The sequence below is a fragment of the Salvelinus fontinalis genome, chromosome 17, assembly GCF_029448725.1.
Source record: "Salvelinus fontinalis isolate EN_2023a chromosome 17, ASM2944872v1, whole genome shotgun sequence".
Lineage (NCBI taxonomy): Eukaryota > Metazoa > Chordata > Actinopteri > Salmoniformes > Salmonidae > Salvelinus > Salvelinus fontinalis.
The window spans coordinates 24164250-24191051 of NC_074681.1; the positions used below are offsets into that span (position 1 = coordinate 24164250).

At 42.7% G+C, this 26802-nt stretch overlaps 1 protein-coding gene across 2 annotated transcripts in view; it reads right to left on the reverse strand.

The window, feature by feature from the left end:
* The window catches only part of LOC129814013 (laminin subunit alpha-3-like), a 114097-nt gene that overhangs the window by 59272 nt on the left and 28023 nt on the right, over nt 1-26802 (reverse strand). For both annotated transcript variants that reach the window (XM_055866740.1, XM_055866739.1), the window contains 10 exons: nt 25252-25369; nt 23784-23902; nt 23496-23666; nt 22585-22682; nt 18172-18287; nt 16021-16139; nt 14606-14696; nt 3808-3939; nt 1963-2013; nt 1628-1675 (listed from right to left, as the gene is read on the reverse strand). In XM_055866740.1, the coding sequence (XP_055722715.1) occupies nt 1628-1675; nt 1963-2013; nt 3808-3939; nt 14606-14696; nt 16021-16139; nt 18172-18287; nt 22585-22682; nt 23496-23666; nt 23784-23902; nt 25252-25369 (1063 nt within the window). The remainder of the gene's footprint in view (nt 1-1627; nt 1676-1962; nt 2014-3807; nt 3940-14605; nt 14697-16020; nt 16140-18171; nt 18288-22584; nt 22683-23495; nt 23667-23783; nt 23903-25251; nt 25370-26802) is intronic.

Below are 26802 nucleotides of genomic sequence, written 5' to 3' on the forward strand. Positions count from 1 at the left end.
ATAAACACAGAAGACACATTTCATCACACAACACCAGAAAAGCTAGATTGAGGCTCAATATATAATGGGAAGCCCATGCTTTCCCACCACATGTGCCATTAGCAATGGGCCTTTCTTTAGCACAGTTAAAGATTAAATTCCTTCTTGTAAGAACACTGTGTCACGACTTCCACCAAAGGTGGCTCCTCTCCCTGTTCGGGCGGCGCTCGGCGGTCGTTGTCGCCGGTCTACTAGCTGCCACCGATCCCTTTTCTTTTTCGTTTGGTTTTGTCTGTCTTGTGTTCACCTGTGTCTAGTTTAGGCTAATCAGTGGGGTATTTCATCTCGGCCTACCCGCTAGGTTTTGTGCGTGATTGTTTGTGTATCTGTCGTTGGTTTGGGTTGCGTTTTGTTTGTTCTGTTAAACAGGCGTTTTCACGGGACTGTTTTCCCGCACGTTAGTTTAGTCAGAGGAGGGTGTTCCTCCGTGTTCGACTGGACTGCCTTCCTGTTTCTTAGTGGCTGCTGTTGTGGTTCCGTGCCTGTTCTGTTGATGGACTTGTAATAAAAAGCCCTTCTTGAAATTCTTACTCTCCTGTGCCTGACTCCACACCCACCTCTCCTAGGGAGAATCTGACACACTGGATGAAAGTAAATGATTTTTGTCGCCCACATTCCCAGACAAACAATAAATATCGGAGACTGAGACAGAGTAAAATACATCCTTTATATCCTTGTTTCAAATAAAACCCAGCTATTTTTCTAATCTGGCATTTTCCCCCAAGTTGATCCCAGCGAGAGAGAAAACAAAGTCAACCGGCAATTTGGGAGGGGACCGTTCATAGATATTAATAGAATGTCTGTTTGTTTCTCCCTGAACCATCCCAGCTGACCCAGTGGCATCATGGGAAGAAGACATGCTGGCTACCATCAAGCAAGAAAGAGCACTTAACCTTCAGAACCCCATTAAAGAAAACATGCTGATATTCCAAAGTCAGGATTTTGAAATCAGATGAGTACACAGTGCAGTTAGTGTTATCACGCACACGCACACACCTTTGACACAAAGTAAACCCATTTGGATTGAGTGGTCCCCTAAAAGGTCTAGTAATCCTCTGTTTTATGACCTGTCCTGTCCATATATAACTCAACAGCATGGCCCACAGAAAGAGTCTGAGGCAGTGCTCTCTACAAGCAGGACATCTCAAATAGAGAGAGCGTGGGAGGGGGGAGAGAGAGAGACAGAGGAGAGAGAGAGGATGAGGGGGGAGAGTGAGAGCAGGGAAAGAGAGGATGAGAGGGGAGAGTGAGAGCGGAAAGAGAGATGATGAGGGGAGAGTGAGAGAGAGGATAAGAGGGGGGAGAGAGGATAAGAGGGGGGAGAGAGGATAAGAGGGGAGAGAGAGAGCGAGAGAGAGAGAGAGAGCGAGAGAGAGAGAGAGAGAGAGAGAGAGAGAGAGAGAGAGAGCGAGAGAGAGAGAGCGAGAGAGAAAAGGAAAGAGAGAGAGAAAGAGAAAACACAGAGACAAAGATAGATTCTCAGCCTCATTCCCTTAGAGGTGTCAGGAGCCCTACTGCCTTACAGGAGTCAGAGCTGAGGTGCTGTAAAAGCTGTTAGTATAGCATAGGGTAGTCTAATCACACTCACGTTGACAGCTGGGTGGTCCGAAATAACCAGGAGGGCAGGCAGTGGGCCCTGTGGAGAGAGATGAAAAGAAGGAGGGGAAGGAGAGGGAGACACAGAGACAGAGTGAGAGAGAGTGGGGTGCAGGGAGGGAGGGAGAAAGAGAAGTGTTACACTATAAAGAAGGCAACAAACTAAATCAGATAAACAAGATCATTATCAGAGTGATCAGACTAACATATCATGAGAAAACATGGGTAGTTTATGTTTATGTGGTCATGTTTTGTCTTGTTATAAAAGGGTATGTTAGATTACATTACACTGTGGTTACATTATAGTATAATGTGTACAACACTTACCCACTATATGGCCGGCAGGAGATTTAGTGGTGGGCTGGTAGATTGGATATCCTTATTTAAAAGAAAAGCGTAAAATCTATTTCAACACCATGAATATCTACAGTTGTTTGTGTGCTGTGCTCTACCCCAGTAATCTTGTAATCTACTTGGTACGAGGAACAAGCTAAGAGCTAGTAGGAAAGAAATTGTATTGAACACCCCATGAAAATGCAAAATACTGCAACATCATTTTAATCATACTGATTCATAAGCTTTAAGATAAAGACCAAAAAGAAAACCTCCTGGCAAATAGAGATATTATTGATGGACAGCAGCCCACCCCAAACAGAACCTGATTTAGTTACTACCAGGGAGTCTGTCTACTATACATGTTTAGACTGCTCTTGGAGCACTCACAGCCTCCAAAAGATAAAATCCTGCTTTTTTAGAATCGCATCCAGTAATAAATCTCTGTACTGTATTAATAAAATGCCAACCCAAATTCTTCATTCCACATTAAATCTTCTCTTTATATGACAAGGGAAAGCTGACCACCTGGGGTCGATTACTCACTCATTACAATTTCTGTATAAAACCTCTGTATAAAAGTTGACATGAAAGGTTTAGTTAATGATTTGTGTCTACCATAGCTAAATCAACGGGGTAATCAAGATATGTATACAGCCCCTTTTGTTTTTACTGTGGAAGGCATGATTAGACTATGGGGATGAGGAGGGTCGTTGTGGAATGTAGCCAGGACAACATCATGTTTCACTTTCTATGGGATTGGACTGTTCCAGAGAACAGCAGTTAAACAGATTCCAGATTTACAATATCAGTAAACAGTGAGGAGTGAGGAACAGAAAGCATCTTCAAGATGACTGTTAATACAGCAACTGTGGAAAGACATGAGTGGGCATGAAAGTAACATATATTAGTCAACTGTGTTTCTAATAAGAACTTGGTCATTTAAGAAAATAGACAAGCTACTTTGGGAGAATAGATAGACAGTACAGTATAACTGCCAAACTCTCTCACAAACACATAGTGTGACACATGGTGATTGCTGTGACAAGTCCTAAAGTAAGGGCTTGTCAATCATGGCTTTTGGTCTGACAGCATGTGAACGTCGCCACATAGAATGTAGAATGTCCCTTTAATTGTCAGTTGACTACTTGTGAGCCTTTCTAATTAGCTAATTGCACACACCTGTGGCTTCCTGCTTCAAGTGCTCAGTTTCTTTAAAAATGGAGGATGATGTTCAGTGTGAGGAGGACTGCTGGTATGGCATGAAAGTTTGAATAAAAATAGCCTATCACCATCTCGTCAATGTGAGAGGGCATCGGCCAGCTCCCTCACAGCTCCACAGAAAACATATCCTGCTTACTTGTGTTCTTTTTCTTTAGATCTGGGAATGTTGATCCAAAACATTAAGTCACTCGACAAACATTCTTACATGTTATGTAGGAATGAGGTCAATTAGCCTTCTTCAGATCCCAACTCCTCACTACATTCTGCATGGGCTCTTACTGTATAGTAAAGCTTCCTCTGAGGTCAAAAGCAGGACATCCTCAATTAAGAGCTTCTGAAGGAGTTTCCTCCCTCATCCTGGGTCCAAATATAAACCAAGCTAGGGCAGGGCTATATTATACGCCTTCTTATTTGTTATTCATTCATACGTTTGTTCATTCTCCCACTGGTCATTCAGTCATTTATTTGTTGTTCGTTGGTTAATTTGTCCGTCTGTCCCTCCATCCATCCATTCATTCAGTCAATAATTTCCTCTGCGTACAACATATTTCCCATCCTAATAATTGCTTTATACAAGTAATTGGTACATCTTAGAAATGGGGAGAGTTTACGTACTGATGCACTGCGGGTAGCCATAGTAACCATCTGCACAGCGTTCACAGTTGTTTCCCGTGAATTCTGCCCGGCATCGGCAGCGTCCTGTCCCCATCTCACAAGCAGCAGTCATCCTGGCATCACACCTGCAGGCTGTAGTCACACACACACACACACACACACACACACACACACACACACACACACACACACACACACACACACACACACACACACACACACACACACACACACACACACACACACACACACACACACACACACAGACACACACAGACACAGACACAGAAACTTCAGTCATGGGGAAAGACTGCACTTGCTGCTTGTGACATACAGTGCATTCGGAAAGTATCCATACTTTTTCCACATTTTATTACATTACAGCCTTATTCTAAAATTGATTTTTTTTAAATTAAAAAATCCCATCAATCTACACACAATACCCCATAATGACAAAGCAAAAACAGGGTTAGACATTTTTTTAAATGTATTACAATTTTTAAACTGAAATATCACATTTACATAAGTATTCAGACACTTTACTCAGTACTGTGTTGAAGCACCTTTGGCAGTGATTACAGTCTCGAGTCTTCTTGGGTAAGACACTAAAAGCTTGGCACACCTGTATTTGGGGAGTTTCTCCCATTCTTCTCTGCAGATCCTCTGAAGCTCTGTCAGCTTGGAAGGGGAGCATCACTACACAGCTATTTTCAGGTCTCTCCGGAGATGTTAGATCGGGTTCAAGTCCAGGCTCTGGCTGGGCCACTCAAGAACATTCAGAGACTTGTCCCAAAGCCACTACTGCGTTGTCTTGGTTGTATGCTTAGGGCCGTTGTCCTGTTGGAAGGTGAACGTTCGATCCAGTCTGAGGTCCTGAGCAGGTTTTCATGAAGGATCTCTGTACTTTGCTCCGTTCATCTTTCCCCTCGATCCTGACAAGTCTTCCAGTCCCGTCCGCTGAAAAACATCCCCACCATGCTTCACCGTAGGGATGCTGCCAGGTTTCCTCCAGACGTGACTCTTGGCATTCAGGCTGGAGATGGTTGTCCTTCTGGAAGATTCTACCATCTCCACAGAGGAACTCTGGAGCTCTGTCAGAGTGGCCATTGGGTTCTTGGTCACCTCCCTGACCAAGGCCCTTCTCCCCCGATTGCTCAGTTTGGCTGGGTGGCCAGCTCTAGAGTCTTGGTGGTTCCAAACTTCTTCCATTTACAAATTATGAAGGCCACTGTGGTCTTGGGGACCTTCAATGTGTTCTTGGGTACCCTTCCCCAGATCTGTTCCTCGACACAATCCTGTCTCGGAGCTCATTCCTTCGACCTCATGGCTTGGTTTTTGCTCTGACATGCACTGTCAACCCTGGGACCTTATATAGACAGGTGTGTGCCTTCCAAATCAATCAATTGAATTTACCACAGGTGGACTCCAATCAAGTTGTAGAAACATCTCAAGGATAATCAGGATGCACCTGATCTCAATTTCTAGTCTCATAGCAAAGGGTCTAAATACTTATGTAAATATCTGTTTAAAAAAAAAAAATCATTTGGAAAAATGTCCAAAACGGTTTTCGCTTTTTCATTATGGGGTATTGTGTGTAGATTGATGAGGAATAAGAATAAGGCTGTAACATAACAAAATGTGGAAAAAGGGAAGGAGTCTGAATACTTTCCGAATGCACTGTATACGACAACAATCAAAGAAAATGATGATGGAACTAACAAGCTTTCACAGTCTGTGTTTTCCCAAAAAAACACGTTCCACTGTTGAGCTCACTTAAGGGCTTAGAAGTATTTCCTATACATGCAATGCATTAGTTTCTCACCCAGACTGACATCAGAATGGAAATTAAATGAACATACTATGTGGGCATAAACAGTACAGTGACGTCAGGATTGTGTTTTATCAATCTCCTGCTAAATTGTTCCTCAGTCAACGGACAATAAACACTCCAGGCTTGGAGTTGCCGTCTCCGCCCGCTGGGGCGGGGCCAATGCAGTGGGCTCTATCCAGCTTCGGGGTGATGGAACGATGGCGGGCACCCCGCACATCCGCAAAGAATTCTGACATGAACTTAACTGAGTCCCCTCCTTCACGTTTCTCTGGTATACCAACAACACGAAGATTGCAATGGCGAGAATGGAATTCCCGGTCATCGGTCTTGTCAATCAGCTTTTGGTTTTCGGAGCTCAGACAGGCAACCGTTTTCTCAAGTGCTACTCTGCGGTCACTGTAGTCACACAGGTCATGTTCAAAGCCATCAATTCGGCGGCCTTGTTCATCCGCAGCGGCTCGGACACCATCTAGGACGGCGGAGAACTGGGCCAGAGCAGCATCGATGGCAGTTTTGAGCTGAGTGGCAATGGTAGCTGTAATTTCCGAGACCAGAACCGTACGGAGGTTCTGAAGATCTCTGGAGAGTGTGACCGCATGAGGCTCTGTAACAGTTGGACTGGAGTCGGCGCCATTACCATTCACATTTGCCATCGCAGTTGAAACGTTAGTTACAGGTCTTCTGCTCCTCAGGTCGTGTGACATTTTAATCAAAAAAGGTAACTTACGAACTCATCAATTAAATATGATATCTAAGAGAGTGGAATGCAAATGACAAATTTGGCAAAATTAACTAATGGGTTTTCACCAAAAGCCTTAACCACAAGCTTTTTCTCCATTCACATGCTGAACCGGAACTCCAAGAATTATATTTTTTCTGATCATAACCTAGGCCTACGTCATAAAGTGGCAACAACACAGTGGATTCCAATGCAGATATTCATGCATATTTGATACATCATGTGTGAATTTCATAAGGGCTTGTGATTCGTGATCTGTGCAATACATAATATTTGTCAATGCAGCATATATACTGCGTACTGTAGCTGTCAGAAGTCATAATCTTCCTAGGTCGGTAGATGAAAGATGCGTCACATCCCGTTTTCTAAGTCTAGAACCCAGAGAATAAATACAGCCCTCCTATTTTAAACTTGAAGTTTCTGTCCTCAAGTCTTTCCTACTCCACCTCTGTTAAATGTTGCATCAGGATGAAAGGGGGGATGGAGGGAGGGGGAGAGGTAGAGGCCTGGGTTATTCTGGAGTGAAGTAACAAGACCAACAGTAAAACCGTGTTCCCATAGTCACCGTGTTAGCCCTCCTCTGCATCTAAAACCTCAGATGAGAAAACATTCATATGAATCTTACGTTTTAGTATATTGTTCTCATATTCAATCAAATACTGTAACTTCAAGGAAAACAATGATGTTTCAATTTGAGATTGTAAACACTAGCCTATGTGACCATTTGAAATGCAGATCCATCATAATTATGAAGGGAACATGTCATACAACAGGCAAATTAATGTGGTACTGGAGTAACCCATGTACTGTAATAATCCATGTACAGCTGTCGTAGCCCAACTAATAATAGTAAATTAATGACAGTAACAGGTTGACATGTGGCTTGTGATCCCTTGAAAGCACAACAGAGATCAACAGGGTTAATTCATGTTGATAGAGGCCTCCCCAGAGTTACAGCAGGCTTTACTAAAGCAATACAGCATTTTGAGATTATTCTAGAAATCAGGAGATATGGTTTACCAGGTAACCCATTTGAACACCTGAAAAACATTCAACAATAAAACTAAATATATATTTTTTATAGCCTAAACTGTATCTTTGTTCATCTAAAAAGGTGAGAATTAGTTCACTATAAAGTAGGAATAGGGCCATAGATTATCTTAGCAAACCACCCCTACTGTGTGACAAATGACAGAATCAGTTTTTGGCTGTACCAGCACAGCAGATACCATCTCTTGGAAAAAGCCCTACGGACCTTGTTAGAGAATAGAAGTAATGTGTAAAGTGAAGGTAATTTGGTATTTGTCAGGATAAATATTTTTTGTTCATTCAAGTAAGAAGAACCTGTGTGTGGGCTTCTTGGAGAAAAAAGGCAATTATTATATAGAACAGAATGTATGGAAGGCAATATAATTTTCTTTCAATATAATTCTTGCTGAATTATGACTAACTACAAAACAAATTGCTCTTGTCTATGTTTATGTGAACAAGCGAAACACTTATAATTTGACAATCAATAATTTGAACACTGGTTGACTAAGATAGAGGCCTCTTCCAAACCATCATGACGGTCCATTTGATATACAGTTGAAGTCGGAATTTTACATTCGCTTAGTCATTAAAACTCGTTTCTCAACCACTCCACAAATTTCTTGTTAACAAACTATAGTTTTGGCAAGTCGGTTAGGACATCTACTTTGTGCATGACACAAGTCATTTTTCCAACAATTGTTTACGGAAAGATTATTTCACTTATAATTCACTGTATCACAATTCCAGTGGGTCAGAAGTTTACATACACTAAGTTGACTGTGCCTTTAAACTGCTAGGAAAATTCCAGGAAATTATCTCATGGCTTTAGAAGCTTCTGATAGGTTAACTGACATAATTTGAGTCAATTGGATGTGTACCTGTGGATGTATTTCAAGGCCTACCTTCAAACTCAGTGCCTCTTTTCTTGACATCATGGGAAAATCAAAAGAAATCAGCCAAGACCTCAGAAAAAAAATTGTACACCTCTACAAGTCTGGTTCATCCTTCATCCAGCACTTTCCAACTGCCTGAACGTACCACGTTCATCTGTACAAACTAGGGTACGCAAGTATAAGCACCATGGGGCCACGCAGCCGTCATACCGCTCAGGAAGGAGACGCGTTCTGTCTCCTAGAGTTGAATGTACTTTGGTGCGAAAAGTGCAAATCAATCCCAGAACAACAGCAAAGGACCTTGTGAAGATGCTGGAGGAAACAGGTACAAAAGTATCTATATCCACAGTAAAACAAGTCATATATCGACATAACCTGAAAGGCCGCTCAGCAAGGAAGAAGCCACTGCTCCAAAACCGTTTGCAACTGCACATGGGGATAAAGATCGTACTTTTTGGAGAAATGTCCTCTGGACTGATGAAACAAAAATTGAACTATTTGGCCATAATGACCATTGTTATGTTATGAGGTAAAAGGGGGAGGCTTGCAAGCCGAAGAACACCAGCCCAAACGTGAAGCATGGGTGTGGCAGCATCATGATGTGGGGGTGCTTTGCTGCAGGAGGGACTGGTGCACTTCACAAAATAGATGGCATCATAAAGCAGGAAAATGATGTGGATATATTGAAGCAAAATCTCAAGACATTAGACAGGAAGTTAAAGCTTGGTCTCAAATGGACAATGACCCCAAGCATACTTCCAAAGTTGTGGCAAAATGGCTTAAGGACAACAAAGTCAAGGTATTGGAGTGGCCATCACAAAGCCCTGACCTCAATCCTATAGAAAATTTGTGGGCAGAACTGAAAATGCGTGTGCGAGCAAGGAGGCCTACAAACCTGACTCAGTTACACCAGCTCTGTCAGGAGGAATGGGCCAAAATTCACCCAACTTATTGTGGGAAGCTTGTGGAAAGCTACCCGAAATGTTTTACCCAAGTTAAACAATTTAAAGGCAATGCTAGCAAATACTAATTGAGTGTACGTAAACTTCTGACCCACTAGGAATGTGATGAAAGAAATAAAAGCTGAAATAAATCATTCTCTACTATTATTCCGACATTTCACATTCTTAAAATAAAGTGGTGATCCTAACTGGCTTAAGACAGGGAATTTTTACTAGGATTAAATGTCAGGAATTGTGAAAAACTGAGTTTAAATGTATTTGGCTAAGGTGTATGTAAACTTCAGACTTCAACTGTATATATGTCACTCCCTTTGGTTTCTTCCCCAGTCGTCATTGTTCCTGTATCTGTCATGTCGGTACGCTGTTTGTGTTTCTTGTTTTGTTCATTTATTTATTAAATAGAGTGGCAACCAGTCCGCTCCGGATCCCCAGGATCGTTCCTGTGGCTGGAGCCGAACGCGCCGGAGACGGGGTACTGTCACGTATGCTCTCTCTCCAGTGTTGTAGGTCATCATGCTCCCGCGCCTCAGCCAGTTCGATAGGTTCCCGCGCCTTAGCAGAGGTGACCGGTCCGCTCCTGATCCGCGGGATCATCATCTTGGTTGGCGTCCTGCAGCAGGAGCCGCGCGTTGGGGAGGGGGTACTGTCACGTGTGCTCCCTCTCTGGCCTCTAGGTCACCAGGCTGCTCGTTAGGGCACACACCTGTCACCAGATTTAGGTGCATAATGACACTCACATGGACTCCATCACCTCCTTGATTACCTGCCCTATATATATGTCACTCCCTTCGGTTTCTTCCCCAGTCGTCATTGTTCCTGTATCTGTCATGTCGGTATACTGTTTGTGTTTCTTGTTTTGTTCATTTATTTATTAAATGTATTCACTCCCTGAGATTGCTTCCCGACTCTCAGCGTACATCGTTACAGGAGGTCCTTTTTATTTGGCTAGATGGATAACGTAGTAATGCATGGCTACAATTCCAGGCTTTTGCAAAGCTGTACTCTGTTTTTTTTCTTTACTTTCATCTAGATACTTACTGAAGGACTTTTCACCACTTTATTACGCCCTATTGATCAGTCGTACATCTACAGACACTCGGCCCCTTTTATTTTTTGTAACAGGGTAACATACTGTGGGACACTTATTTGCCCATCCTTAAGACACATTGTACGTGTTGCACTGATTGAAGACTCACTCCCTGAGTCAGGACAGTTCCGTTTCACTGTTATGGGGTGTTTGTTTTGGTCATCTGTTGACCTACTTTACCATTTTGTGAATGCCTTTTCAAATATATTTCACGACTGGTGCTACGGAGCCTCTCCGCGTTAGGATAGGAAGGTTTTCTGTTTATATGCACCGACGCTGCGCTGTTTCTATTCGCTGGGGAGGGGAGGGGGAGTGACATTTTCGGTCCAAATGTATTCTTAAAAAAAAAAAAGCTTTTTACAGCAGTTTTCTCGTTTCTTTGCAATTGCTTGGTCTGTTTTCACACCTTTTTCATTTCAATATTTTAGAACGCTACAACACTAATAATAGTACTACCGGTAGACTTAATCCTATAAAGCTTTTATCTTGGAAAACTAAGGCAATGAACAATCCTGTCATGAGGTCTAGGGTCTTCTCTCATTTGAAAAAGCTAAAAGCAGATGTGGTATTTTTTACAAGAGACCCATTTACGCAGTAAAGATCACTCAAGGCTGCAAAACTCCAGGTTTAGTCAGGTTTTCCATTCAGACTAACTCCAAAGCCAGAGGGGTTGCAATTTTGGTTAGTAAAATAATAAATTTCTCTACTACTAATGTTATTTCAGACAGTAATGGGAGATATTTAATCATAACTGGCACCATTTGGCACACACCTGTATTATTGGTCTATGTATATGCTCCTAATTTTGATGATGTTGAATTTGCCAATGGGTTGCTGAGGAAAATCACTTCTCTGAACACCCATCTTTTGATATTTGGCGGGGATCTGAATTGTGTTATTAGCCCGGCTTTAGACCGCTCCAACCACAGAACTATGTCTCCTTCTATGTCAAAGTCCGTCTCAGATTTTATGGTTCAGAATGGGTGTACAGATCCCTGGGGATGTCAGAATCCCCAGGCAAGAGAGTATTCTTTCTTTTCACATATACACCATTCTTTTTCTCGTATTGAATATTTCTTTATTGATCATAAGTTACTTCCAAATGTCACCTCTTCTGAATATTTACCCGTTGTAATTTCTGACTATGGACCTTTAGCCCTCGACAGACTCGTACTCCTCTCTGGAGATGAAATTTTCTTCTGTCTGATGCAGACTTCTGTAACGTTATCTCCACTTCTATTGATCATTTCCTTTTTTCAAATCAGACAAGCTCAACCTCTCATTCTCCCTTATGGGAATCACTTAAGGCCTATCTTAGAGGAGAAATTATTTCTTATTCTTCTAATTTAAACAAAACTCAGAAAGCTAAACTAGAAGAACTCTTACGCCATCCTTGACTCAGACCATCAGTATGCCCTGATGCCATCCCCAGAGCTATATAAGCAACGCTTGAACTTACAATATGAATTCGATCTCTTGTCCACTACAGATGCAGAATGGTTACTATTGCATTCACGTGGTACCTACTATGAACATGGCGACAGGGCAAGTAGTCTGCTTGTACACCAGTTAAAACACAGTTTACCCATCTGATTCCCAAAATGAATGATTCCTCTCATAGCTTGATTTCTGACCCTATGGGGATCAATGACACCTTCAAATCTTTCTATTCCTTTCTATTTCCATCAGATACTGCCACTATGATTACATTTTGGGTGAACTGGAGACTCCCCCAGTTGAGGCTGAAACTGCAGATGACCTTGATTCTCCTCTCAGCTTTCAGTCTATCAAGTCAATGCAGAGCAGCAAGGCTCCAGGGCCTGATGGGTTTCCAACTGAGTTCTTTAAGAAATTCTATACCAAGTTAGCCCCTTTACTTTTATCTATGTATAATAAATCACTTGAACGTGGCTCGTTGCCACCTACCCTAACACAGGCTTGGTTTACAACTACTGAGCACTGGTTTACATATGCTCGGCAGAATGAGTGACTAATTGGTCGAGGTAGTATCGAATGAGGAAAACAGCAATTGTCCCTAACATGTCACCATATACAATAACATGTCTTCATATACTATACAATGGGAGTCCAAAGGAGTTCAGTATACATGATCCCCATTGTCTTTGTAAGCTATGAGCAGGTAAAACAATATCTATGGATTTTCTATCACGTTAAATCATTCATTTGTAAATCATTTGTTACAGGTTTCAATATCAGCCAACGGAACAGGTTACAGTTTGCAACAAATCAAATCAAATCAAATTTTACTAGTCACATACACATGGTTAGCAGATGTTAATGCGAGTGTAGCGAAATGCTTGTGCTTCTAGTTCCGACAATGCAGTAATAACAGCACAGTGAGTGGCGAATGAGCATTGACCTTAATTGAGTTTGTGGCTTCTATGGTTTTCTAAGCACTGAGGGCAACCGTTTTAATTCCATCACCCCTCAAAGCCCAATCACAACGTGCAGCTATTTATGTGGCGAGGAGGAACAACGACATACTATGCTAGCAATAGTGGTTGGTGCGTGTGTGTGTGTGCCTGTCAGAAACAACACCAAAGTCTATGGAAGTCTCTGTTCCATTTTGGTCTTACGTATTAGTCATAGGTCAAAAAGCAAGCTACACTAGCCATTTACTAAACATTAATTATGTTAATTAACCCCAACTATTTGATATACAGTACCAGTCAAAAGTTTGGACACCTACTCATTCATGGGTTTTTCTTTATTTTTACTATTTTCTACATCGTAGAACAATAGCGAAGACATCAAAACTAGGAAATAGCACATATGGAATCATGTAGTAACAAAAAATATATTTTATATCTGAGATTCTTCAAAGTAGCCACCCTTTGCATTGATGACAGCTTTGCACACTCTTGGCATTCTTCATGAGAAATGCTTTTCCAACAGTCTTGAAGGAGTTCCCACATATGCTAAGCACTTGTTGGCTGCTTTTCCTTCACTCTGTGGTCAACTCATCCCAAACCATCTCAATTGGGTTGAGGTCGGGTGATTGTGGAGGCCAGGTCATCCGATGCAGCACCATCACTCTCCTTCTTGGTCAAATAGCCCTTACACAGCCTGGAAGTGTGTTGGGTCATTGTCCTGTTGAAAAACAAATGATACTCCCACTAACTGCAAACCAGATGGGATGGCGTATCGCTGCAGAATGCTGTGTTAGCCATGCTGGTTAAGTGTGCCTTGAATTCTAAATAAATCACCAACAGTGTCACCAGCATAGCACCCCCACACCATCACACCACCTCCATGCTTTACGGTTGGAACCACACATGCTGAGATCATCTGTTCACCTACTCTGCGTCTCACAAAGACACGGCGGTTGGAACCAAAAATCTCACGTTTGGACTCATTAGACCAAAGGACAGATTTACACCAGCCTAATGTCCATTGCTTGTGTTGCAAGTCTCGTCTTCTTATTGGTGTCAATTTGACCACGAAGGCTTGATTCACGCAGTCTCCTCTGAACAGTTGATGTTGAGATGTGTCTATTACTTGAACTCTGTAAATCATTTATTTGGGCTGCAATCTGAGGTGCAGTTAACTCTAATGAACTTATCCTCTGCAGCAGAGGTAACTCTGAGTCTTCATTTCCTGTGGCGGTCCTCATGAGAGCCAGTTTCATCATAGCGCTTGATGGTTTTTGCGACTGCACTTGAAGAAACGCTCAAAGTTCTTGACATTTTCTGGATTGACTGACCTTCATGTCTTAAAGTAATAATGGACTGTCGCTATGTTCTGTATACCACACCTACCTTGTCACAACACAACTGATTGGCTCAAACACATTAAGAAGGAAAGAAATTCCACAAATCAACTTTTAACAAGGCACACCTGTTAATTGAAATGCATTCCAGGTGACTACCTCATGAAGCTGGTTGAGAGAGTGTCAAGAGTGTGCAAAGCTGTCATCAAGGCAAAGGGTGGCTACTTCGAAGAATCTCAAATATAAAATATTTGATTTGTTTAACTCTTGGATACTACATGACTCCATCTGTGTTATTTCAAGGTTTGATGTCTTCACTATTATTCTACAATGTAGAAAATAGTAAAAATAAAGAAAAACCCTTGAATAAGTAGGTGTGTCCAAACTTTTGACTGGTACTGTACTGCAACTAAATGTGATACGTTCACATCATTAGGCACCTAGGAAAAAAGGAAGACACTACGGCCATAGAGAAAGGAAAAACTGAGAAATACAGTTTGAAGAGAAGGAAGGGTATCACTCACGTATACAGCCACTCTGAGACTGTGGAGGTACTCCATGGGGTCTGTAGAATCCATCAGCACAAAGCTCACAGTTCACCCCCGCTGTGTTGTGCTAGTGAGAGGGAAATAGACACAGATATCAGACAAACAACACACTCCTGTCCTGCTTTGTTTTGGAGGGCAACTAAGGTTCCTCTAAAGCACAGGTGTCAAACTCATTCCACGGGGGGCCGAGTGTCTGCGGGTTTTCGCTCCTCCCTTATACTTGATTGATGAATTAACATCACTAATTAGTTAGGAACTCCCCACACCTGGTTGTCTAGGGCTTTATTGAAAGGAAAAAACAAAAACCTGCAGACACTAGGCCCTCCGTGGAATGAGTTTGACACCCCTGCTCTAAAGCAAGAAGACAAAATGCAAAACTGTTTTCTAAAACTATAGATAAATGTTTGTATCAAGCACACCTTACAGTTGCTAATCTATCTGTTTGCATTTGAGACATGATCTTCTTTCACACTGAGTGTGCATGCAGTGTAGATGGCTTGTTTTAAAATGCTTCCTGCAAGGGTATTTTAGTCCCAAATGATAATAGTGCATCTCATAATTGTTTTTGAGAAACATTACCTTGTCTTGGGAGATTTAGTCAAAATGAGCTGGCTGACATCTTGTTTGATTTGGAAGACATGCCAACTTTTGCACAGAGAGGGATTTATCTTCATGCCGTTTGCACAAGGAGTTTAATACAGAGAATATCCACCGTGTGTACATTGACTTAAAACTGATCCTTGCTTATTGAAATTTCCATTACAGACCTCCATGCCTGCTCGTAGATCTGGGTCATGTTCATTAGGGCACAACATAGCAAAACGTTTTCCAATGATACAGAAAAGATCTGTGGTTTTTTTTGGACAAATGCTGCTAACAGATCTGTGACCACTTCCTGTTGAACACGGAACAAGAGAGAGCTCGATTTGTTGTTTTGGAAAGTTTTTTGTTTTGAAAGTCTATTGAAAAAGTTTGGTTACTAGATAGCTACCTTTCGAGTCTGGATCCCGCAACGCGGTTGGCATCATGCTAGCTAGCTGCCTATCAAGCTAGCAAGGTTTTCATGAGGGGTTGAACGCAGCCCGGGACGCGGTTAGCCATTGTGGCTGGGACCATGAATTGTCCCGGGCTTGTGGCTGTCTAGACCCCTGCTGTTAGACCCCTGCACGCATAAAATCCAAAAGATGGACATATATTGATGAGGATATCAAAATATAGTCTATGGCGCTTATCTCTCATGCACACACACACACACACACACACACACACACACACACACACACACACACACACACACACACACACACACACACACACACACACACACACACACACACACACACACACACACACACACAGGAATCTATTCGGACTTGAAACGGGCTTCATACCTGGCAGTTGATGCACACTCCTCCGCCGTTGTAACTGCCGAAGGTGTCTAAACTTGCTGTCCTCTGCTCCACCTCTGGGTCATAATAACACTCAGTGGCATGTGAATGGCACTGGCAGGCTGTGGGAAAAAACAGAAACAGACACAAACACACAAATCAGAGACACACACTAAACAGACACACAGACAGGTAAGAGTCAGTACTGTATTGTATATATTATATCTAGTTATTACTATCCGTTCCAAAAAGTGCAACTATAAAGTCTATCAAGCTCAAAACGATTTGTTTTAATGTCGTATAGAGCGGTTTCTTTTTTTAAACAATCTTTATTAAGAGCTGTCATTTTATTGTGAGGAACTGCAGTTTTATCAGACTGTTTCTGTTTGTTCTCTGTTATGTGAGGCTTTTTAACAGGACTGTACTTCCTCTAATTTCTCCTGTAAAACCCCCTCCTAAATCTGCCTGGTTAATGTTTATGGATGGTTAGGGTGCATTTGTAATACATGAGTGTACTGATTGAATTACAGACTTCTCCCTTGCTATCTCTCTTTCGCTCTCTCTTGTTCTGCGGTTGTAGAGTTGCAGGGTCAAGTTTCAGCATCTCCGACTCAGGATCTTGTCAACAGGCCAAGGCAATTTGGAACCAGCTGGCATTGGGACTGACTGGCTGGCTGTATAGAGTACAGCAGTAGTGGCGCTGGGCTAGCTACAGTAGACTGCATACAGTGTAGTTCATCACCACATACCACATGAGTAACGCCCTCAACAGATTGCTGAGGACTCTTCCTAGTTCCAACACCATATCAGGGCATTTAGCACTGAAGCTAACGGTAGAAGAGATGGTGGGAGAATCATAAAGATAAGATATTGCTACCATGGAAAGGAAAAATACATGTATATTAGTGGAATTAACTCTTTAGAAATATCACCAGTTTACCTATTTGCTTATGGCCTTGCCTACACCTAGAAACTTTTTTTTTTTAATTATATGAGCAAAAAATATTCCATTTTATTTGGAACGGCAAGCCAGACAAAATTAAACAGGCCTACTTATAAAATGAATATGAGATTGGAGGACAGAAATTATTAAATATTAAAGTATTAGACCTCTCACTTAAGGCTTCAGTCATACAAAAGTTATACTTAAATCCGCACTGGTTCTCCAGCAGATTAGCCAGAATGTCTCATTTCATGTTCAAGAATGGCCTTTTTCCCTTTATTCAGATTACAACCTCTCACTTTCAGTCATTTGAAAATGAAATAATCTCCAAAACATCGCTACTTTTAAAACAAGCCATAGAAAGTTGTTTGCAATTTCAGTTTAATCCACCAGCAAAGACAGAACAAATATTACAACAAATATTATGCTTAAACTCAAATACATTAATTGATTTAAAAAAAAACATTACTTTCGAAAAAAATTGTGAAATGATAGGACTAATAAATAATGCTGGTGGAGTTGTCACATATGCAGCTAACAAAAATATATGGAAATGTCTGCTCTACCCAAAATGACAACCAAAAAATTGCAGCATATATATATTCTGTGGCTCTGCTTTCCCATGACACTGAAAAACTCCTTTGTGACAAAACAGAGATAGTAAACAACGGTCATACCCACATACCTAGTTAACAATATCGTGGCATCACAAACCAAACTATGCTGGCTTGGCTATTAGTTCTTTACACGTTGTACTTTTCAGCACAGTTCCAGAAATTATGTATTGTCGTGGATGTGCAAGCAGGGCAGGTCAGTACAGCTTGGTTTGGCTTGGTTTGGCTCAGTAGTGTGAATAGAGAACAGATACAGCAGAGTGAGGGTGGAGCATGGCACTAACGTTGGGACACAGACAGAACAGTCAGAGAACAAAGAGAAGAGGTTGAGGATGGAGACTGACTAAGAGAAGAGGGTGACAATGGAGGGTGACAAAGAGAGGAGATGGAGGGTGACAAAGAGAGGAGAGTTGAGGGGGATAAAGCGAGGAGGGTAATAGTGGAGGGTAGCAAAGAGAGGAGAGTTAGGATGGGTGACAAAGAGAGGAGGTGAGGATGGAGGGTGACAAAGAGAGGAGAGTTGAGGGGAACAAACAGAGGAGGGTGAGGGTAGAGGGTGGCAAAGAAAGGAGAGTGATGGTGGAGGGTGGTACTCACGTTGGCACTCGTTGGGGCTGTCTGTCGTCGCCACCCGCCATGGCTTCTGGTTGAACCCTGGACAGCAACGGTCACATGACTCACCACAAGTGTTGTGTTTGCACTCGCACTGCAGCCTAAAGACAGGAGGAGAAAAGAAGAGACATTTGGGTTTCCTGCATCATTCTTTCACATTTATGACTCTCCAAGAACGGCGCCGGAGGGGATGGCTGCCGTTTTACATGCTCCTAACCAACTGTGATATTTTGTACATTTTTTTGCGTCGATTTTGTACATAATGTTGCTGCTACCATCACTTATGACCAAAAATAACTTCTGGACATCAGCACAGCAATTACTCACCTCGAACTGGACAAAGAAGATTTTTCTTTAACGAGTCTGACACGAAGGATATACTGCTTTCTCTGGAACAGGCCCAAATCAACATCATTTGCGTGAAGAAAATACAGAGAAAAAGGGGGCGGAGGTCGGCTGCCTTCTGAGAATTCGTAGGAGAGTAAGTAAACCCCCTCTCCGTCAGTCCTATTAGCCAACGTGCAATCATTGGATAAGAAAATGGATGAGCTCCGATTAAGGATATCCTACCAACGGGACATTAAAAACGGTAATATCTTAAGTTTCACCGAGTCGTGGCTGAATAACGACATGTATAACATACAGCTGGCAGGGTTTTCGGTCCATCGGCAAGACAGAACAGCTGCCTTTGGTAAGACAAGGTTTGGTGGTGTGTGTCTATTTGTAAATAACACCTGGTGCACAAAATCTAATATTAAGGAAGTCTCGATGTTTTGCTCACCTGGGGCAGAGTATCTCATGATATGCTGTAGACCACTCTATTTTCCAAGGGAGTTTTCATCTATATTTTTCGTAGTTGTCTATTTACCACCACAAACCGATGCTGGAACTAAGACGGCACTCAACAAGCTGTATAGGGCCAGAAGCAAACAGGAAATTCTCATCCAGAGGCGGCGCTCCTAGTGGCCGGGGACTTTAATGCAGGGAAACTTAAATCTGTTTTACCTCATTTCTACTAGCATGTTAAATGTGTCACGCCCTGATCTGTTTCACCTGTCCTTGTGATTGTCGCCACCCCCTCCAGGTGTCGCTGATTTTCCCAAGTGTATTTATCCCTGTGTTTCCTGTCTCTCAGTGCCAGTTCGTCTTGTATGTTTCCAAGTCATCCAGCGTTTTTCCCATTCTCCTGCTTTTTGCATTTCTCCTTTTTCTAGTCCTTCCGGTTTTGACCCTTGCCTGTTTCTGGACTTTGTACCCGCCTGCCTGACTATTCTGCCTGCCTTACCACGAGCCTGTCTGCCACTCTGTACCTCCTGGACTCTGATCTGGTTTTGACCTTTTGCCTGTCCACGACCATTCTCTTGCCTACCCGTTTGGATTAATAAACATTGTAAGACTCCAACCATCTGCCTCCTGTGTCTGAATCTGGGTCTCGCCTTGTGTCATGATAAATGTGCAACCAGAGGAAGACAAAAAAAAAAGCTTGAGACCACCGTTACTCCACACACAGAGATGTGTACAAAGCTCTTCTTCGCCCTTCATTTTGGAAATCTGACCATAACGCTATCCTCCTGATTCCTGCTTACAAGCGAAAACTAAAGCAGGAAGTACCAGTGACTCACTCAATAAGGAAGTGGTCAGAGGACTCAGATGCTAAGCTACAGGACTGTTTTGCTAGCACAGACAGGAATACGTTTCGGGATTCCTCCGATGGCATTGAGGAGTACACCACAACAGTCACTGGCTTCATCAATAAGTGCATTGATGACGTTGTCCCCAGTGACCGTACGTACATACCCCAACCAAAAGCCATGGATTACAGGCAACATCCGCACTGAGCTATATGATAGAGCTGCCGCATTCAAGGAGCGGGACACTAACTCGGACGCTTATAAGAGATCCCGCTATGCTCTCCAACGGACAATCATACAGGCAAAGCAACAATACAGGACTAAAATTGAATCGTACTGCACCGGCTCCGATGCTTGTCGGATGTGGCAGGGCTTGAAAACTATTATGGACTACAAAGGGAAACACAGCCGCGAGCTGCCCAGTGACACGAGCCTACCAGACGAGCAAAATAACTTCTCTGCTTGCTTCGAGGCAAGCAACACTGAAGCATGCATGAGAACATCAGATGTTCTGGATGACTGTGTGACTGTGTGATCACGCTCACCGTAGCCGATGTGAGTAGGACCTCTAAACTGGTCAACATTCACAAGGCCGCAGGGCCAGACAGATTACCAGGATGTGTACTCTGAGCATGCACTGACAAGTGTCATTTTCAACCTGTCCCTGACCGAGTCTGTAATACCAACATGTTTCAATGTACTCCCTGTTCACCCATGACTGCATGGCCAAGCACGACTCTGACACCATCATTAAGTTTGCCAACGACACAACAGTGTGATCACAGACAGCTTACAGTGAGGAGGTCAGAGACCTGGCAGTGTGGTGCCAGGATAACAACCTCTCCCTCAACGTGATCAAAATAAAGGAGATGATTGTGGACTACAGAAAAAGGAGGACCGAGCTAGTCCCCATTCTCATCAACGGGGCTGTAGAGGAGCAGGTTGAGAGCTTCAAGTTCCTTGGTGTCCACATCATCAACAAACTAACATGGTCCAAACACACCAAGACATTCGGGAAGAGGGCATGACAACGCCTAGTCCCCCTCAGGAGACTGAAAAGATTTGTCATGGGTCCTCAAATCCTCAAAAAGGTCTACAGCTGCACCATCGAGATCATCCTAACTGGTTGCATCACCGCCTGGTATGGTAACTGCTCGACCTCCAACCGCAAGGCACTACAGAGAGTAGTGCGTATGGCCCAGTACATCAATGGGGCCAAGCTTCCTGCCATCCGAGACCTCTATACCAGGCAGAGTCAGAGGAAGGCACAAAAAATTGCCAAGGACTCCAGCCACCCTAGTCATTGACTGTCCTCTCTGCTACCACACGGCAAGCGGTAGCGGAGTGCCAAGTCTAGGACAAAAAGGCTTCTTAACAGCTTCTACCCCCAAGCCATAAGACTCTTGAACAGTTAATGAAAAGGCTACCCGGACTATTTGCATTGTCCTCACCCTACCCTCCATTTTACGCTGCTGCTACTCTCTGTTTATTATCCATGCATAGTCACTTTACTTCTACCTACATTTACATATTACCTCAATTACCTCAACTAACCGGTGCCCCTGCACATTGACTGTACATGAACCCCCTGTATATAGCCTCGCTACTGTTATTTTATTGTTGCTCCTTTCGTAAAACTGCATTCACTGTTGTATTCAGATCATGTGAAAATAAAATGTAATTTCATTTTGAAAAGAGGATGTCATGTAGCCTACCTGTATAAAATCAATATAGAGCATCTCTACTCAAAAGCATCTTCATGCAGTGTAAGGTGTAAAACAGTAAAATAACTTCCAAAGTGAGTGAAGCCAATACAATGGATAGATCAGTCGTCACTGTCAAACTACAATATGATGTCATTAACCCTTATTGTTTTTCATTGCCGATAAAATACATCACCTCTATAACAACATCATCTTGGCCTCTTGCCAATGGTTTACATCACACTTACAATTACTACTAATCAGTATAACTAAAATAACCTGTTGCCTTTTTACAATGGCAATCCCAGGAAACAGACAGATGAGGTCATTTCCTTTCTATCAAACCACCAACTATCTCTTCAATCTCAGACACAGATGCTCTAAATTACACCAACAATTTGTTCAGTTTTAATCTCATCCCATACATTCCAGAAAACCAACTGACTGAACACAACACATCCATTCAAACCTGTAAATGATGAATAAACAATCTACAAAAGAAGAGTTTATCATTCTGGATTACTCAATGAATCCTCTCCTCTTTCTTTTGGGAAATGTTTGCATACATAATAGGCGTATTACAGTGAATGAATGATAGACAAATAATTAAATTGTAAGCATCAACAATAAGAAACTAAGTTAAAAATAAACAATGTGTTATGTCCGTCGTTAGAAGGAGATCAAGGCGCAGCGTGGTAAGCGTACATCTTTCTTTATTAAGATGAACACCAACAAAACAACAAAAGAATAAACGAATGTAACGTTCTGCAGGCTACACAGTAACTGTACAAAAACAAGATCCCACAAACTCAGGTGGAAAACAGGCTGCCTAAGTATGATTCCCAATCAGAGACAACGATAGACAGCTGCCTCTGATTGGGAACCATACCAACAAAGAAATAGACAAACTAGAATGCCCACCCAAATCACACCCTGACCTAACCAAATAGAGTAATAAAAAGGCTCTCTAAGGTCAGGGCATGACACAATGTTTAAGCTAGTCAAAAACAAGGGCATAGGCTTACAAATGTTACAGGTAAAGATAAGAAAAGGGCTCAACTCACCGATTCGGGTTGCCTTGGTTACGTCCCCCACACACCTGTGCATGGCCGTGACAAACGCAGCGTCCCCCGACACTGATGTCTTTGATGCTGTAGTAATACTGTCAACAACACAGAGAGGGAACAACACCGTCAGAATATTGTAGCAGAACCAAAACAATCAGCTCTATTTGAAACACTACATATCAACCTCACCTAAACATACCCAGCCATTGTCTGGCACCGCAGCTGTCAGATTGGGTTAACTGGTTTTTAGTCATGGTCTAGGCCACAGACCCTCACTAGCATCATTTAAGATGCATTTATACAGGTACAGTACCAGTCAAACATTTGGACACACCTTCTCATTCCAGGGTAACCAAAAAATGTCTTCACTATTATTCTACAATGTAGAAAATAATAAATAAAGAAAAACCCTGGAATGAGTAGGTGTGTCAAACGTTTTGACTGGTACCACACACACACACACACACACACACACACACACACACACACACACACACACACACACACACACACACACACACACACACACACACACACACACACACACACACACACACACACACACACACACACACACACACACACTCCGGACATTCCTCGTCCTAATATTGATATATTTCTTAATTCCTCTTTTTTAATTGCATTTGTATGTATTGGTTGTGAATTGTTAGAAATTACTGCACTGTTGGAACTAGGAACACAAGCATTTCGCTACATTTGATTTGATGAGGCAGCAGGTAGGCTGCATATAACAGGTTGGTGTGAGACAATGTCATTGTGTTTTGTACTCTGCTGACGATGCATCCCTTGTTGAGTTGAGCTGAGCTGTACTGAACTGAACTGAATTGATCTGAACTGTAATGAACTGAATTGGGTGCCTGTCCTGCTGTTGTGCGACTCAGTCTCACCCTGCGTGTGACAGTGGGGTCCCTCTGGGCCTTGGAGATGAGGTGCCCCAACAGAGTGCTGGTCCTGAGGAAGTGCAGGCGGATGTTCGTGGCTTTGGTGAAATCTCTCAGCACTGGAGAATAGCTGAAGTTCTTAGAGCCCGGGCGACCGTTGACCAGGGACACCACAATCTGGACAACAACACAACATCACTCAGACATCAATATCCCCATCAATCTACAGAAGTAGTAGTCTTTAGGTACATTTCACAGGATTCAGCAATTCCCATTCCCAATTCAGTTTCTCACCTCTCCGTTCTCCAATGGGACAGTTTTAGAGTACTCTGTGGTGCAGATCTGGTCGTCATCTCCAACTATGCGTCCATTCGGTTGTTTGCCAAACCTCTCAATGCACTCCCTTTCAGAATCTGATATCAAGAACACAAAGAGTGGTCTGTCAAATACACAGGAGGTTGGTGGCCCCTTAATTGGAAGGAGGACGGGCTCATTGTAATTGATGGAACGGAATATATGGAATGGTATCGAGCTCAAACACAATGTTTCCATGTGTTTTTATACCATTCCATTGACTCCATTCCAGTCATTAATATGAGCTGTCCTCCCCTCAGCAGCCTCCTGTGGTCAAATACCATAATCTCTCTATCAGGGGCCCACCGTGACAGGCCTTGGTGGTTATTTGTCTAAAATACTTTCTTCATCAAATTCTTCATCTGCATCTTTTGCCTCTGATATTATCCATCACTATAAGAAGAAAGCATGTAGCCTTGTCTGAGCCGGAACGGCCCATAGGGCAGGAGTCTATATCCTGTTTCTGTAGCATGAGGCAGCTTGATGTACAAGTACACTCCCTGGAGAGGACGCTAGTCTATTGCAGGGCCTTGATTGTAACTCTGAATCGAAATTGGAATGTTGAACAGTGACAAATCGTTGCCATTTTTGTGAAGATACATCTACTGAATACCAAGAATCAAGACTATTTAATAAATAGAGACAGGAGTGTATAAATCTTTGAGAGAGAGAAAATCCTAAAATGAAATTCAAAAGGAGAGAAACAGCTGTTTCTGCTGGGAAGGTGTGTGTGCTCACACAGGTGCCTCACAGGGACTGGACATGTCTTCACTTTGAGAGCAGGCTGGTGAGTCTGTGTAGGCCAGGGGCGGCATATAGGAGAGACTAGGCCTACTGACTGGATCATAGATGCATCATAAGTCACTCATAAACCAAGCTCTTTGCATTCATGATTAAGTATTAGTATTACAGCTCTGTAGAACAGCACGTTTAGGGCTTCAGAAATCTTTTACGAAGACATTTCGTCACAATATGAGATTTTCATCTGTGTGGTAATGTTTTCCAGTTCCCTCTAGTCTGCATTAAGCAGCAACACATCTGAATTTCAAGGTATATGAAAAAACATGTACTGGACGGTAGGGCATCTTCATGATCCAATAATGCTGTTTTCAACTGTTTCAAAAGCTTCCAAGTTAGGGCGGCAGGTAGCCTAGCCTGGGCCAGTAATCAAAAGGTTGCTGGTTCGAATCCCAGAGCCAACTAGGTGATAAATCTGATGATGTGCCTCTGAGCAAATTACTTAACCCTAATTGATCCTGTAAGTCTCTCTGGATAAGAGCGTCTGCTAAATGACTCAAATGTAATTGTCAGTTCTGCCCAACCAAGAGCCTTGAAAAGCACAAGCATAATACACAAATGTATATACTGTGCACATGGTGTGAATTTGAAAATGAACAGCAACACTTACGAGCAAAGTACTGCCATGAAGCGTATGTTTTCCCATGGTCCAGGGAGCGCTCCAGGACCCACAGGTCAGGCCGCGGGGCGTTGGCAAACTTGATCAGGACGTAGGCCACATGGAAGAGCTGAAAACAAGATTAACACAAAGAGTACAGCAGTGTAAAACAAAGGGCTACAAACAAGTTGTTAATGGATTCTGGCAGTAGAAGTTGTTGGTTCAAAACGCTGTGGTTTCCTGTGCCTTGGTCCACTATCACCAGCTCAGTCTTGGCAGACGGCTCAGCCTCACACAATACTCCATTTCCTTTCACGTGAAGGCTAAAGCACAATCACTTCAACAACAATATTCTACTCGACCTGTACCTCCTTCGGCTAGCGAAAACCACCACAGCCTAATGCCCTGAAATCTGCTGGCTTAGCCGTTGGGCATTGGGTCAAACTCTGTGTCTGCTTTCATTCCTTTTTAATAACAGTTGACTTGAAACTTATATTTCTCATATCACAACCATGTGGCCCTCAAGTGCTCATATAGTATGGTACAGTAAAATACAACCATTGGAAATTATAGAGGCTCAATGAGACCTGTGTTGGGGGTGGATGGAACTGCTGCAGGTGCTTCTGAAGCACCCATCCTCCATGCCTTCTGGAGAGAGATTTCTCCCTTCAAAAAACACAGGCTTTACAAGAGCACCGGATGATGATGATTGTTCCCCAGTGTACACTACCCTTTCTCTACGACCCTCATGGCTGTTCCCACACTCAATGTTCCTCTCTCGCCATCATCATCATCAGGGCTCAAGAGTGGGTTGCTTCAGTTCCATTACATATAATTGAAAAGCTGCTTTTTTTCAACAGTCAATGCCATCTTTGTGGTGGTTGCCATGGAGCTTGCACGGCTCGGAATTAGAACTTATGACATCAGACCACACAGACGTGGCAATTGCAATGTAAACAAACAAACACACCTGACCACCCCACCCTCACTTTTCTGCTTTTAAGGCTGCAAGCTGAAATTATTTCCAAAAGATTTCATTATTAGCAGAGATCCTAAAACATAAGAGAGAAACATAAAAGAGCATGCACACATGAGCTTGACATACTGCATGAAAACTGTATCTAACAAAGAACATGATCTTCAAAAAGAATGGCCCTGCTTTAAAACTGTCTGCTTTTGGCAGAGTTGAAAAGGATAAAGGCAGGCCCACACTAGTCGGGGATACTTCAGAGTCTTCAAAACCCCAGCATGCTTTTGTGATTGGAGTTCAAGTTCTCCGTCTCCCCTTGTCTCTCCTTGCACGAGGAAGAGCTGTGCTAATAGTGATATCAAAGCAAAGCAAACTCTTGGCCGAGGAGTCTGAGACTTGTCAGCCAGGCTCCACAATTAACTTGGAAGGATTGCATCCCCCCACCTTGAGAAATGACCAGTAGTTCATTTGGCTTTGATTGATCTGAGGATGGTTCAGGGGGTCAGATAGTATGTTCTTGTCTTGTCAAGTCAACACACAAAAACAATTACAGAACACTCCAAGCAGCTGGTCAAAACCTCTGCTTTCAACAA